This window comes from Balaenoptera acutorostrata, chromosome 12 (genome assembly GCF_949987535.1).
Source record: "Balaenoptera acutorostrata chromosome 12, mBalAcu1.1, whole genome shotgun sequence".
NCBI classification, from domain to species: domain Eukaryota; kingdom Metazoa; phylum Chordata; class Mammalia; order Artiodactyla; family Balaenopteridae; genus Balaenoptera; species Balaenoptera acutorostrata.
The window spans coordinates 83,023,684-83,038,777 of record NC_080075.1 but is presented as its reverse complement, the minus strand read 5'-3'; the positions used below and the strand labels follow the sequence as shown (position 1 = coordinate 83,038,777).

The following is a 15,094-nucleotide window of genomic DNA, read 5'->3' as shown; positions in this document are numbered from 1 at the left end:
GGGGAATTCCTAGAGAATCAGACTTTGAAGGTTATCGGGATTTGATTGCAGGACTTCAACAGGACTGGGGAAAACAGAGACTCCACTCTCGGAGGGCACACACAAAGTAGTGTGCGCATTGGGACCCAGGGGAAGGAGCAGTGACCCCATAAGAGACTGAACCAGACCTACCTGCTAGTGTTGGAGGGTCTCCTGCAGAGGCAGGGGGTGGCTGTGTCTCACCATGAGGACAAGGACACTGGCAGCAGAAGTTCTGGGAAGTACTCCTTGGTGTGAGCCCTCCCAGAGTCCGCCATTAGCTCCACCAAAGACCCCGGGTAGGCTCCAGTGTTGGTTTGCCTCAGGCCAAACAACCAACAGGGAGGGAACCCAGCCCACCCATCAGCAGACAAGCAGATTAAAGTTTTACTGAGCTCTGCCCACCAGAGCAACAGCCAGCTCTACCAACCACCAGTCCCTTCCATCAGGAAACTCGCACAAGCCTCTTAGATAGCCTCATCCACCAGAGGGCAGACAGCAGAGCCAAGAAGAATTAAAATCCTGCAGCCTGTGGAAGAAAAACCACATTCACAGAAAGATAGACAAGATGAAAAGGCAGAGGGCTATGTACCAGATGAAGGAACAAAATAAAACCCTAGAAAAACAACTAAATGAAGTAGAGATAGGCAACCTTCCAGAAAAAGAATTCAGAATAATGATAGTGAAGATGATCCAGGACCCTGGAAAAAGAATGGAGGCAAAGATTGAGAAAATGCAAGAAATGTTTAACAAAGACCTGGAAGAATTAAAGAACAAACAAACAGAGATGAACAATACAATAACTGAAATGAAAAATACACTAGAAGGAATTAATACCAGAATAACTGAGGCAGAAGAACGGATAAGTGACCTGGAAGACAGAATGGTGGAATTCACTGCTGTGGAACAGAAGCAAGAAAAAAGAATGAAAAGAAATGAAGACAGCCTAAGAAACCTCTGGGACAACATTAAACGCAACAACATTCGCATTATAGGGGTCCCAGAAGGAGAAGAGAGAGAGAAAGGACCTGAGAAAATATTTGAAGAGATTATAGTCGAAAAGTTCCCTAATATGGGAAAGGAAACAGCCACCCAAGTCCAGGAAGCGCAGAGAGTCCCATACAGGATAAACCCAAGGAGAAACATGCCGAGACGCATAGTAATCAAAATGGCAAAAATTAAACACAAAGAAAAATTATTGAAAGCAGCAAGGGAAAAACGACAAATAACATACAAGGGAACTCCAATAAGGTAAACAGCTGATTTCTCAGCAGAAACTCTACAAGCCAGAAGGGAGTGGCATGACATATTTAAAGTGATGAAAGGGAAGAACCTACAACCAAGATTACTCTACCCGGCAAGGATCTCATTAAGATTTGATGGAGAAATCAAAAGCTTTACAGACAAGCAAAAGATAAGAGCACCAGCACCACCAAACCAGCTCTACAACAAATGCTGAAGGAACTTCTCTAAGTGGGAAACACAAGAGAAGAAAAGGACCTACAAAAACAAACCCAAAACAATTAAGAAAATGGTAATAGGAACATACATATCGATAATTACCTTAAACGTGAATGGATTAAATGCGCCAACCAAAAGACACAGGCTCGCTGAATGGATACAAAAACAAGACCCATTTATATGCTGTCTACAAGATACCCAATTCAGACCTAGGGACACACACAGACTGAAAGTGAGGGGATGGAAAAAGATATTCCATGCAAACGGAAATCAAAAGAAAGCTGGAGTAGCAATACTCCTATCAGATAAAATAGACGTTAAAATAAAGAATGTTGCAAGAGACAAGGAAGAACACTACATAATGATAAAGGGATCAATCCAAGAAGAAGATATAATAATTATAAATATACATGCACCCAACATAGGAGCACCTCAATACATAAGGCAACTGCTAACAGCTATAAAAGAGGAAATCGACAGTAACACAATAATAGTGGGGGACTTTAACACCTCACTTACACCAATGGACAGATCTTCCAAACAGAAAATTAATAAGAAACACAAGCTTTAAATGACACAATAGACCAGATAGATTTAATTGATATTTATAGGACATTCCATCCAAAAACAGCAGATTACACTTTCTTCTCAAGTGCACACAGAACATTCTCCAGGATAGATCACCTCCTGGGTCACAAATCAAGCCTCAGTAAATTTAAGAAAACTGAAATCATATCAAGCATCTTTTCCTACCACAATGCTATGAGATTAGAAATCAATTACAGGGGAAAAAACGTAAAAAACACAAACACATGGAGGCTAAACAATACGTTACTAAATAATCAAGAGATCATTGAAGAAATCAAAGAAGAAATCCAAAAATACCTAGAGACAAATGACAATGAAAACACGACAATCCAAAACCTATGGGATGCAGCAAAGGCAGTTCTAAGAGGGAAGTTTATAGCAATACAGTCTTACCTCAAGAAACAACAAACATCTCAAATAAACAACCTAATCTTATACCTAAAGGAACTAGAGAAAGAAGAACAAACAAAACCCAAAGTTAGTAGAAGGAAAGAAATCATAAAGATCAGAGCAGAAATAAATGACAAAGAAACAAAGAATAGCAAAACTCAATAAAACTAAAAGCTGGTTCTTTGAGAAGGTAAACAAAATTGATAAACCATTAGCCAGACTCATCAAGAAAAAGAGGGAGAGGACTCAAATCAATAAAATTAGAAATGAAAAAGGAGAAGTTACAACAGACACCGCAGAAATACAAAGCATCCTAAGAGACTACTACAAGCAACTCTATGCCAATAACATGGACAACCTGGAAGAAATGCACAAATTCTTAGAAAGGTATAACCTTCCAAGACTGAACCAGGAAGAAATATAAAATATGAACAGACCAATCACAAGCACTGAAATTGAGACTGTGATTAAAAACCTTCCAACAAACAAAAGTCCAGGACCAGATGGCTTCACAGGTGAATTCTATCAAACATTTAGAGAAGAGCTAACACCCATCCTTCTCAAACTCTTCCAAAAAACTGCAGAGGAAGGAACACTCCCAAACTCATTCTACGAGGCCACCATCACCCTGATACCAAAACCAGACAAAGATACTACAAAAAAAGAAAATTACAGACCAATATCACTGATGAATACAGATGCAAAAATCCTCAACAAAATACTAGCAAACAGAATCCAACAACACATTAAAAGGATCATACACCATGATCGAGTGGGATTTATCCCAGGGATGCAAGGATTCTTCAATATATGCAAATCAATCAATGTGATACACCATATTAACAAACTGAAGAATAAAAACCATATGACCATCTCAATAGATGCAGGAAAAGCTTTTGACAAAATTCAACACCAATTTATGACAAAAACTCTCCAGCAAGTGGGCACAGAGGGAACGTACCTCAACATAATAAAGGCCATATATGACAAACCCACAGCAAACATCATTCTCAATGGTGAAAAACTGAAATCATTTCCTCTAAGATCAGGAACAAGACAAGGATGTCCACTCTCGCCACTATTATTCAACATAGTTTTGGAAGTCCTAGCCACGGCAATCAGAGAAGAAAAAAAATAAAAGGAATACAAATTGGAAAAGAAGTAAAACTGTCACTGTTTGCAAATGACATGATACTATACATAGAGAATCCTAAAGATGCCACCAGAAAACTACTAGAGCTAATCAATGAATTTGGTAAAGTTGCAGGATACAAAATTAATGCACAGAAATCTCTTGCATTCCTATACACTAATGATGAAAAATCTGAAAGAGAAATTAAGGAAACACTCCCATTTACCATTGCAACAAAAAGAATAAAATACCTAGGAATAAACCTACCTAAGGAGACAAAAGACCTGTATGCAGAAAACTATAAGACACTGATGAAAGAAATTAAAGATGATACCAACAGATGGAGACATATACCATGTTCTTGGATTGGAAGAATCAATATTGTGAAAATGACTATCCTACCCAAAGCAATCTACAGATTCAATGCAATCCCTATCAAATTACCAATGGCATTTTTTACAGAACTAGAACAAAAAGTCTTAAAATTTGTATGGAGACACAAAAGACCCCAAATAGCCAAAGCGGTCTTGAGGGAAAAAAATGGAGCAGGAGGAATCAGACTCCCTGACTTCAGACTATACTACAAAGCTACAGTAATCAAGACAATATGGTACTGGCACAGAAACAGAAATGTAGATCAATGGAACAGAATAGAAAGCCCAGAGATAAACCCACGCACCTATGCTCAACTAATCTATGACAAAGGAGGCAAGGATATACAACGGAGAAAAGACAGTCTCTTCAGTAAGTGGTACTGGGAAAACTGGACAGCTACATGTAAAAGAATGAAATTAGAACACTCCCTAACACCATACACAAAAATAAACTCAAAATGGATTTGAGACCTAAATGTAAGACCAGACACTATAAAACTCTTAGAGGAAAACATAGGAAGAACACTCTTTGACATAAATCACAGAAAGATCTTTTTTGATCCACCTCTTAGAGTAATGGAAATAAAAACAAAAATAAACAAATGAGACCTAATGAAACTTAAAAGTTTTTGCAAAGCAAAGGAAACTACAAACAAGACAAAAAGACAGCCCTCAGAATGGGAGAAAATATTTGCAAGTGAATCAACAGACAAAGGATTAATCTCCAAAATATATAAACAGTTCATGCAGCTCAATATTAAAAAAACAAACAACCCAATCCAAAAATGGGCAGAAGACCTAAATAGACATTTCTCCAAAGAAGACATACAGATGGCCAAGAAGCACATGAAAAGCTGCTCAACATCACTAATATTAGAGAAATGCAAATCAAAACTACAATGAGGTATCACCTCACACCAGTTAGAATGGGCATCATCAGAAAATCTACAAACAACAAATGCTGGAGGGGGTGTGGAGAAAAGGGAACCCTCTTGCACTGTTGGTGGGAATGTAAATTGATACAGCCACTATGGAGAACAGTATGGAGGTTCCTCAAAAAACTAAAAATAGAACTACCATATGACTCAGCAATCCCATTACTGGGCATATACCCTGAGAAAACCATAATTCAAAAAGACACATGCACCCCAATGTTCACTGCAGCACTATTTACAACAGCCAGGTCATGGAAGCAACCTAAATGCCCATCGACAGACGAATGGATAAAGAAGATGTGGTACATATATACAATGGAATATTACTCAGCCATAAAAAGGAACAAAATTGGGTCATTTGTAGAGACGTGGATGGATCTAGACACTGTCATACAGAGTGAAGTAAGTCAGAAAGAGAAAAACAAATATCGTATATTAACGCATATATGTGGAACCTAGAAAAATGGTACAGATGAACCGGTCTGCAGGGCAGAAATTGAGACACAGATGTAGAGAACAAACGTATGGACACCAAAGGGGGAAGGTGGTGGGGGGTGGTGGTGATGGTGGGATGAATTGGGAGATTGGGATTAACATATAGACACTAATATGTATAAAATGGATAACTAATAAGAACCTGCTGTTTAAAAAAATAAATAAAACAAAATAAAATTCAAAAAAAAAGTTTATGAGGTGTTTTCACAAGATATATAACTTAATCAAGGCAATTCTCTGAAGAAGGACACAATGCTACAGATCAAGTAAGTGAATGAAGCTCAGACTTGCCTACAGTGGTTCAATTCATCGGTAAGCGCACCTAGGCGCATGCCGCCTTAACTTCACAGCTTAGAAACGGCCAGCATTCAATAAATGTTTGTAGAATTTGCTCTTCCCTTAGCATCAAGCTATCATATGTAAACGTATTTAACTTAAAGGAAAGAAAACTGACCTCAGATAAAAAAGCATTAACCAAAGGCAACTGCTGTATTGCAGAATAACCTAAATAAAGAAAAGTTTACCCTTTCCAATGTCTCAGCTTAAAAGTTTTCACAAAGTCACCTTTAGTTCTACCCACATCTTCCCGGAACCAACCTGCCATCATCTGCTCCTTTCCCTATGGCTAAAAGAGCCTCCAGGTCTGTGCCTTTTAATCCATATTGAAGCAGCTCTTTTGCAGCATCCACATTTTCAGGAACTCTTTCCAAGCACTCATGAAGAACCCAGGATCGTTTCTTTATTTTACTCTGGATATAGAGAAAATTAAAAAACAGAGGCATTAAAGAAATCATGACATCTGAGAGTACCTGAGAACTGCCTTCTAGAATTATAAAGCTATACGTAAGAGAGTAGAGCTACCTGAAACCTTGGCCACAAGCAGCTGCTAGAGCATCTCAACATTAAAAAGCTACTTTCCTAGCAGTGATTAGGACTGGGTATAGGGCATGTGATTCCAACTGCTTTCTTTCTTCGTCTAATGAAACACACGAAACACAAAGTTCAGTACTCTTTTTTGGAAACATAAAAAGCTCTTTCCAAACTTTTTAGTTGCTCTTTAGTTTGCATTTGGGCTGTATAGAAGAGTAGAAAATAAAGAAGTAAGGCAAGATTGATCTTCTTGTAACAAACACGTTTAACTTTGAAACAAAAACTAATGAGGCATAGCACATCAAGGTTCTGTATCTACTTGACCATGAGATGTATTCCAAAGCACAGATGATAATTTAATCATAAAAAGTCATGGTATGTTGTTCCTTGGAAAGACGAAGGGCCCATATGTACTTCCCTCCCAACAGCTTCCTCTGACTCCATTCAAAATTCCTGACTTGCCCTCTTTCCTAGAAAGAGTCCTTGTGGATACAAATTTAGGGTAAAATCTGACTCATACCCTACACATTCCTTTACACATTCCTTCATATCAATTCTTTCCTCAAATGTCTCTGAACTCACATCCCCTTCTCCACATCTATGGCCTCCGTATCAGTCCATGTCATTGACACGTAACAACTGGGACACTGCAGGAGTCTCTTGCCTTTGGCAAGGTTTCCCACCTGAACCCAAATCAATGTATCTTTCTAATCAATATGCCCCAATGTTCACCATCATGGAATCTCAGATCCAACAGACTGGTTTCCTTGCAGAGCCATTCATCCAGCAAATATTTACTGAGTACTTTTTGTGTGCCATGAAAATAGAGCAATGAATAAGCCAGACTTAGTCACTGGCCTCATGAGTCATGCTCATTTTCTTTTAGTTTGCTCACACAACTTGTCCCATTAAGAATGCCTTCCTCTCTTCTAGCTCTACTTTGAATCCTTTCAAACCCCTGCCCAAAACATCTTCACTATATGAAGACTTCCATAACCAGAGTCTACAATGATTGCTACCTTCACTGGGTTCCCACAGCATTTGTCTGCAATCGTCTTGCGTGGTCATTTCTATAATGAAGGCATAAAGCTTGTCTTCTCGGTAAGATTATAAGCTCCCTGAAAGCGAAGGCCATATTTATGCCACTCCCGTACCCCTTTACCATTCCTGGCATAGTGCTTTTACTCTTCACTGCCTATTTATTTTGCTGAATTAAGTATTTCCCCCAATAAAAAACGTACATAATTTGTCTCTCCTAACATTTGTCAGCTCCTTCAGAGACCAAATCTGCTTTCTACTGTGTTACAGAAAAGGCCATTATGTGGATATACATGAACTCATAAATTCACTGTCCTGAGTCACAAAAGAAAGAAAGATAATATAGGTTTGCTGTTCTGATATTCTAAAGAAAATACAAGCCACTTTGTCTTCTTCCTTTATTTCATAATCCTTCATGCGCTCTCAACTCTGATATCTTACTTGTATTAACAGTTCATCTTCCTGTTTGGTTGAAGCATCAACTTCTTACACACAACTTTTTCAGATTATGTTATTTATTTCTAATTACTCATGTACATGAATTTTTAGGGAAAACAACTACCATGAAAATTTCCCAACACTTCTTAGAATATTCCTAAATGCAAAGGTATTTGCCTTCCTAAATGTCACACGAGAAGTCAGCACCTTCTAAAAATAGGTATGAGTCCAACTACTTCCTTACAAAGGTGCCAATGATTCAAATAAACAGCCAACATAGTAACTCTAACTGTGGCAGCACATAGCAGGAAGGATTTAACTGTAGGATTTAAGCAAAAAGGGGGTATTTGGCAAGCTTGATATGACAGTTATCTATTTATTGCCTCTCAGCCTCAAAAGTACTCTTCAGAGCCAGCTATGGGATAAACAGCCTTTCCCATTTGCGGCTGACACGATATTAAGCTTTGTCAACAGAGGGCGCTGGAGGCCACTGCAGAGGAAGAGGCTCTGGTCTCTGGTCCACATGTGCGCTGGTTCTGTTCTTCCCGCTCCTCTGTCTTGGCAATGCCGGCAGGCGACATCTGGTGGTGCTTACTTCCCCCTCCCTCCTTTGGAGGACAACTTCCCACTTGGTGTCAGCTGCAGTCCCATGGACAGATTCCTCCCCAGTGAACCCTCCCAGACACCTGAAGGGGAAGCTCCCTAAACTAGGCTCGCCTACACTCTGGGGGGAATTTTTTTCTTTTCAGTCCTGGCCACGGTTCCTTATCTACCAGCCTTCATGCTGGCAGGGGGCTCCCTACTTAGCAGCCCCTGGGGTTTTCCGACCCCCCAACCTCAGTTCACGGCCACCCTAGCAACAGGCATCCAGCTGGCCCCTCCATCCCACCTTTCCCTGCCTGCCAGCCTTGGCTGCTATGGACCAGCCGTGGCCTCAGGCATTCCAGAGAATGCCCTTCCGTCCAATGTGCTGCAACCACTCTTTGTCCAATGAAGCCTGAATCCCAGCCCAGGGGGAGCCCTCCCTTCCGAGTTTGCTCCCTCCTTGGGTACGTTCCGTTCAGCCCCAGGGTGTTCCTTAGAGATCTCTTTGCGCTCATATAGTTAATCTCTCGTTACTAGAAAATAGTAATTCTCCATATTAAAACTGTTCCTGTTCAAATTACTGTGTGGTTCCTGGCTTCTGACAGCACCCTGACCGATGGAGGTGAACAGAGGTTAACTGAGGTAGATGAAGGGAAAGGATTAGACCAAGACCAGGCAGTTGGCTGGTTTATCAGTGAATATTTGGTCACGTGTCTTCTGCACCAACGTCCAGCTGCAGGGCCGACAGAACCTGATAAGATAATTTTTCAAGGTAGAATAAAACACTTCATATAGAAAAGTCAGCAGTGAAAAGTACTCCAATATGAAGCCCTACAGCCAAAAGTTATTCCATAAGTTTGAATTTTACTGCATGTTACCAAAAATTTTAAACATACCAAGTAATTCTGAATTGAAGCAATGTTGACAGCTGACTTCCTCCACTGCCTCTGATACACCAGGTCAGTATCCAGGCCGTAGGTCTGAGCCAGAGACAAGGCTTCCTCATACTCTTCATTTTCGATCTTTGGACAAGGAAATGGAACAGGAATGTGACATTACCGAGCAGTCTGCAGCGTCAATATGATGATAGAATGAACGATGACAGCGTAGGTCATTCCTAACCACCTTCATGTGCACTGTGGCACCAGAAGGTCACAAACATGACCAGGGGCAGATAGATCAAGTATTTCTTTTAAGCGCTTTAACAGAAAGATGAGAAACAGAGGTGAAATACCCATGGTTATAAAGTAAAATGGCAAAACCAGGACGAGCAGGGCGGCCCGACTCCTCGTCCAGGACTCCGCTTGTGACACTGCAGCACAAACATGTGGAATACTCAGTGTTGATCAAATCTGCTTCCCAAGCAAACCCCGGACTAGAAAGCAAGTCTGCAGGGCTTCCCTCATCTGCTGCAGTCTGAGGAGACGGCTGTACTTCGACACAGAAGAAGTGAGAGCTGAAGGCCACCACGAAGTGGAGCAAACACCTGGGCGGAGCCACCAAGTGGACAATCGGTCCCCACGAACTCACCTCCCATCCACTGCCCTTACTGTGACTGCTCAGGCACAGAGACCAGCATTATTCTCAGCAGCTTTATCATACTGACATGGCTAAGATGTCAACGAGAATAACAATCCCTCTTTAAATTTCTTCCTTTATTAAAAAAAATAGTTTTTTTCTCAATAGAGGCAAGTCAAATCTGATGCTGTGACCGTGGATAGTAAGGGGACACCCTCACCTTCCTCTGGTAGAGCTCCTCTGGGGTCGTAGACCGCAGGCTCACCAGGCGGTAGTTTTTAGTAATGGTTCGCGGGCGTTTCCGGGCTGGTGCGAACCGCTCCATCTCGGTCACTAAGTACAAGCCCTGCTTTATATAACCGAAGTAGCGAGCCTTGGCAGACATTTCCGGATCGGAATCCGAATCCTCTTCTCCTTCACCTTCCTCTCCCGCCCTCGTCTCCAAACGAGATCGTTTGGGGGCGAGTTTAATCTCGCACTGAATTGAAAAAGGAGATGTTGAATGAATAGTGAGGAACTAAAGATAAGTTTTTAGAGCCAATGAGAAAAATATTTTTAATTCTATTCTGGTTTGATTCATTACATCAGCCATGGGATTAAAACTAAGAACAGAATTCAAAGAAACCCAACAACAAATGCTATATATTTACATCAATAGCTCCAGAAATATGCACAGAAGTTATTGGCTCCAAATCTCTAAAACTAAAGCCTGTTTTAATAATAGGTCATTAATACGGTCTTGTAAAATATATACCTGGTAATTATTTTAGGGACATAAAGGAGTTGAGAATGTTAATTTCTTTCTTTTTGATATTTTTGTACCTGCTGTGAAAAGATGATTTTTTTCCATCTATTTAGCAACATGAACATGAAGGTATTTATTTGCTTTATCAAGAATAGCTCCTCCTCCTCCCCCAGCTTTTAAACAATGTCTTCACAAAGTTCTGAGTCTGAAGGCTGCCTGTTAAAGATAACTTTCATTCCAGACCTAACAGAGTTGCCTTCAATTTTAAGCCCTGGTTCTCTGTAAAGAACATCTTTAGACTCGCTACCAAACTTAAGGGTAGAAGACATTTGTCAGTCTGCACTGAAGTGAGGGCTATTGAAGGCCATTACCTTGAAAGACTTAAAATAATTTTAAATGACCAAAACATAACTTTAAAATATTAGCCTCTTTTCCAATTTTTTGTCATGATAAACAAGTTTTTCTTAACAAAAGAACCAAAAGTTTTAAGCTGTCATATTTCATAGGAATAGGTTAATAAAGACTGTATTTCTTAGGTAGTGATATTATTTATATTTTTAAGATAACTAATCCAGGAAAAAGAAAAAAGCTATCATGTCAATGAGGAAGAAATGCTTTACAGAGAGCAAAATGACTATAAGTGTTCTTCACTCTTATACAAATGCAATTTTTTTAATTGTCTAAACAACAGATCTTTTTTATACTGCACTCAAGTTCTGATTCCAATAACAAATTTTTCTTTTTAAAGACAAGATTAAATAATGGGATAACCAAAATTAAAATCAGATATTTAGATTTTGGGGGTAATAAATGTTTACTCTCAAACACACTGATTGCTTTAAAAGGGAAAGCATTACCTCCAAAATTAAAAATCCCCCATCATGGGTAGCAGTGACTTGAGGGGATGGTTCAAACCATTCACAGGATTTTCCCAGTAAATTCTTCAAAGTTTTCACCGACGAAACAGTCAAAGCACCAGAGCAGCGAGCCAAAATCACTGCACTGTCCACCCACCAATTCACATCTATCAGTGGGTAAAAGGACTCTTTATCTAATGGGGGGAAAAGTAAATCAATACAAATCCATCCGTCAATGTGGTTTAAATACAACACACTTAGTCCAATAATCAATTTTAAAACCATATGAGTCCTAAAGCTATGGCAAATAATAAGAAAAAATAAAATGTAAGTCACCACTCAGATTTTTACTCAAGTAGAAGATACAAAATGGTAATTTATTTAATGGACATCTGAATGCCAACAATTTGCCAAAGTCTGAAGTTCTAGGGATGCAGAGGTAAACATATGAAGGTCTTTCTGCTCAAAAAATGAAAAATATTCAGAGATACGTCACCATTTTCAACATATAAAAAAAAGGTAGGTGTGTACTGAGAAATGGCAGACTCAGGAAGAACTCTGACCTCCCTCTGGAGCAGGTCCTGAGATCCTCAGGTGAGAGGCACCTTCTTTATATTTGGAGGAAAGGAGCATCCTTACCTCCAAAGATGGAGGGAAGCCAAGAAAAATGGAAACAAACAGGCCTTGCTAAGTTCCTCCCACTTTACTACCCTTAGCTCAGACCCTTTGGTCTCTCATGTCTTTCTACAACTTTCCACTCTTCACCCAACCTAGTATAAAACTGATCAGGTTTAACTGTTCCTCAGGTCTTCATTTCCTTATGAAGGCTCCTGTGTCCCTAAAACATATTAAATAAATGTGCATGCTTTTTTCTTTTTGTTAGTCCAATTTACTGGGTCTCAGCTGGAGAATCTAGTAGGGTAGTAGGAAAAAGAACTTTTTCCTCCGCTATACTTGCAACTAATCAGAAAGAGGAAAACATATTCAAGACCAGTAAGGAACTGCAGGGGTTGGGGGAGGGTGGATAGAACTGAACTGTGGTTCACCAAATTGAGGCATTCAAAAGGAAATGGCATGATATTTACTATAATTTTATTGCCCTTTTATACCTTACTTGTTCCACTAAGTATCTGACGAGGTTTAAAGGTAATACATACAAAATACACCATAAATTTTAAAATATATGTAAACACTTGACTAAGGAGATAGAGATTTTAAAATAGGAGGTTAATGGAATTCCCTGGCAGTCCAGTGGTTAGGACTGGGCACTTTCACTGCCGTGGGCACAAGTTCGATCCCTGCTTGGGGAACGAAGATCCCAGAAGCCGCGCAGCACGGCCAAATTAAAAATAAAATAAAATAAAATAGGAGGTTAACTCCATGAGAATAACTCATTATTTTAATTAAAAAACAAAAACCATGACAACTCAACATTTTCTTCCGATTTAAGCCTAAAGCAATCTATATAAATAAGGAATTCCAAGAAAACATGAAAAGCAGTGTTCCTAGGCTTACAGCTTAATGTAATGCGGGATGAAAAGGAGCAAATCATTTAAATATGCAGTCAACCTTCTAATTTGACAAATTATATTTTTTCTCAAAAATGTTTTTCTGAATGAGTATTTCAGATGATTATTTAACAAAAGCGAATACATGAACATGACACGTGATATTAACGAATCAATACTTTCAGGGTCTTTAAATGTGAATTAGAAGCATAATTTAATAAAGATTTTGAACGTTGTAACTATCACTAATTTTATAGGAGACACTTAAAAATTCAGCAGTGTTTAACTTGGGGAGTTTCACCTGAAGAAAAAGGAACCAATTACTCAAAGTAACTCAATATTTTAATTTTTGTTTTTAATTTTAATCTACCAATTAAATAATCACTATTGCTTTTAATTAAATGTAAATACTGGGTTTCTTTTCTATTTATAAAAGTAATACATGCTCACTGGTAAAAAAAAAAAAAAAAAAGCTTAGATATGGAGATGTATGAAAAGAGAAAGTCCCTCCAACCTCTCATTACCTACCATCTACCACACGGGCACCCCAGCCCCAGAAATAACTACTCAGAGTTTACCCTTTGAGGAATCCCTTTCTGCTACCCCCTCCGTGCTCATTTACAAAGGAGTACACGTACGAGCTTTGAACTCATGTGCCGTCTCCGCGCTGGCCTGCGGAGGGAGAGCCACGCTGCACGCCACAGGCTCTGCCTCAGCCTTGGGAGAACTGAAAATACTAACACCTGACGGTCAGAAAGCTGGATCTGTTGCCTTGTCCCCGTCCTATGAAATCTTGGTGTTCCTTCCAAAGTGAAGCAGAAGTATCTAGAGACTTTTATATGTAGGGTAGCTCAATATGCCACCCCAAAATGTGCCACTGTGGCATAATGATTATTTTGGGCTAGAGGCCACTGAGAAGAAGCAGACACAAGAAAAGCTCCCTGCCCTCTACCTATTTGCGTAGAAGTAGGACATAAATTTACAAAGTTGCTCCCCTCTCCGCTCTCTACCACAAAGGAGAAGAGTTCATCACTGGAGACAAATTTAGACCCTTATGAGCCCAGAGACAGCACCGAACGAATCTACATAACTAACTAGTGCTTATCTTCCATTACTTTCCTCACATGTTTGCCTTCCCACAATATGCCACTCCTAGAAACTCCAACTGCTTTTCCTTTGTCTTGTCACTTCCCTAAAAATTTACTGTTTCTTTGGTTAGATGCTGTATAAGCCCAATTTCCAACCATCCCTCGGAGTTACTCATCCCTGGGTACCCCCATGTATAAACTCAATGTACATGCTAATAAACTTCTGCTTGTTTTTCTCTTATTAATCTGTCTTTTGTCAATCTAATTTTACAGAGCCCCAGCCAGAGAACCTAGGATAGTAGAAAGAAAAGTTTTCCCTCCCCTACATGTATCATACCATCTAAAAAGCACCTTTACTAAACAACACGAGTCTCTTAAGGTTCTAATCATCATACATCATAAAACTCACCTTTGATTTTTTTTCTCTTCTCAGTAGAGAGTCTCCAATCAGGATTAAGGTCATCATAGCCTGGCTGAATTTGAAAAACAGGCACATAAATTCTTGGATCAACAAGGTAAGAAAATTATGAGAACAGCATCAAGAACTTTGGATTTTTCGTTTTTAACAAAATACAGATATGATGCTTTCCTTTCATCTCTTAGTTACACCTAGTTGAAATCTATTCCTCTCCAAGATCTTGAAAAGCAATTGTTCTTATACCTAAGATGTGCACATGCAAGTATTGTGACTCAAGTTAATGAAGAAAGTAGCATGAATAAGAACCGTGATGGCAAGCATATAATTCATACAAATGAAAGCAGGATACACTAACAATTCTGCACACACACACACACACGCACACCTGCACACTGGGAGGAGGACAGCCACGCTGCTGTGACTAAAACACCAGCCTGGATGTAAGAGCTACCCTGCCACTCGTAAGGCGAGCAACCCTCCAGGTCTCAGTTCCCACAGCTCTGAGGCTGGACTCCACAACTTCCGTGTCATCCCCAGTTCTAACTTTCTATGACTGAAAACCTATTGTACTAAGTCAAAAAACATAACCATGCAATCCTCAAATTCAACACATTCACAGTCTAATCTCACGGCAAC

General features: G+C 39.6%; 1 protein-coding gene across 1 annotated transcript in view; it reads right to left on the bottom strand.

Annotated features, from left to right (window-relative positions):
* The window catches only part of NBAS (NBAS subunit of NRZ tethering complex), a 345,265-nt gene that overhangs the window by 251,124 nt on the left and 79,047 nt on the right, over nt 1-15,094 (bottom strand). The window contains exons 13-17 of the mRNA XM_007183498.2: nt 14,450-14,513; nt 11,445-11,638; nt 10,063-10,320; nt 9,221-9,346; nt 5,991-6,142 (exon numbers count right to left, since the gene is read on the bottom strand). Of these exons, the coding sequence (XP_007183560.2) occupies nt 5,991-6,142; nt 9,221-9,346; nt 10,063-10,320; nt 11,445-11,638; nt 14,450-14,513 (794 nt within the window). The remainder of the gene's footprint in view (nt 1-5,990; nt 6,143-9,220; nt 9,347-10,062; nt 10,321-11,444; nt 11,639-14,449; nt 14,514-15,094) is intronic.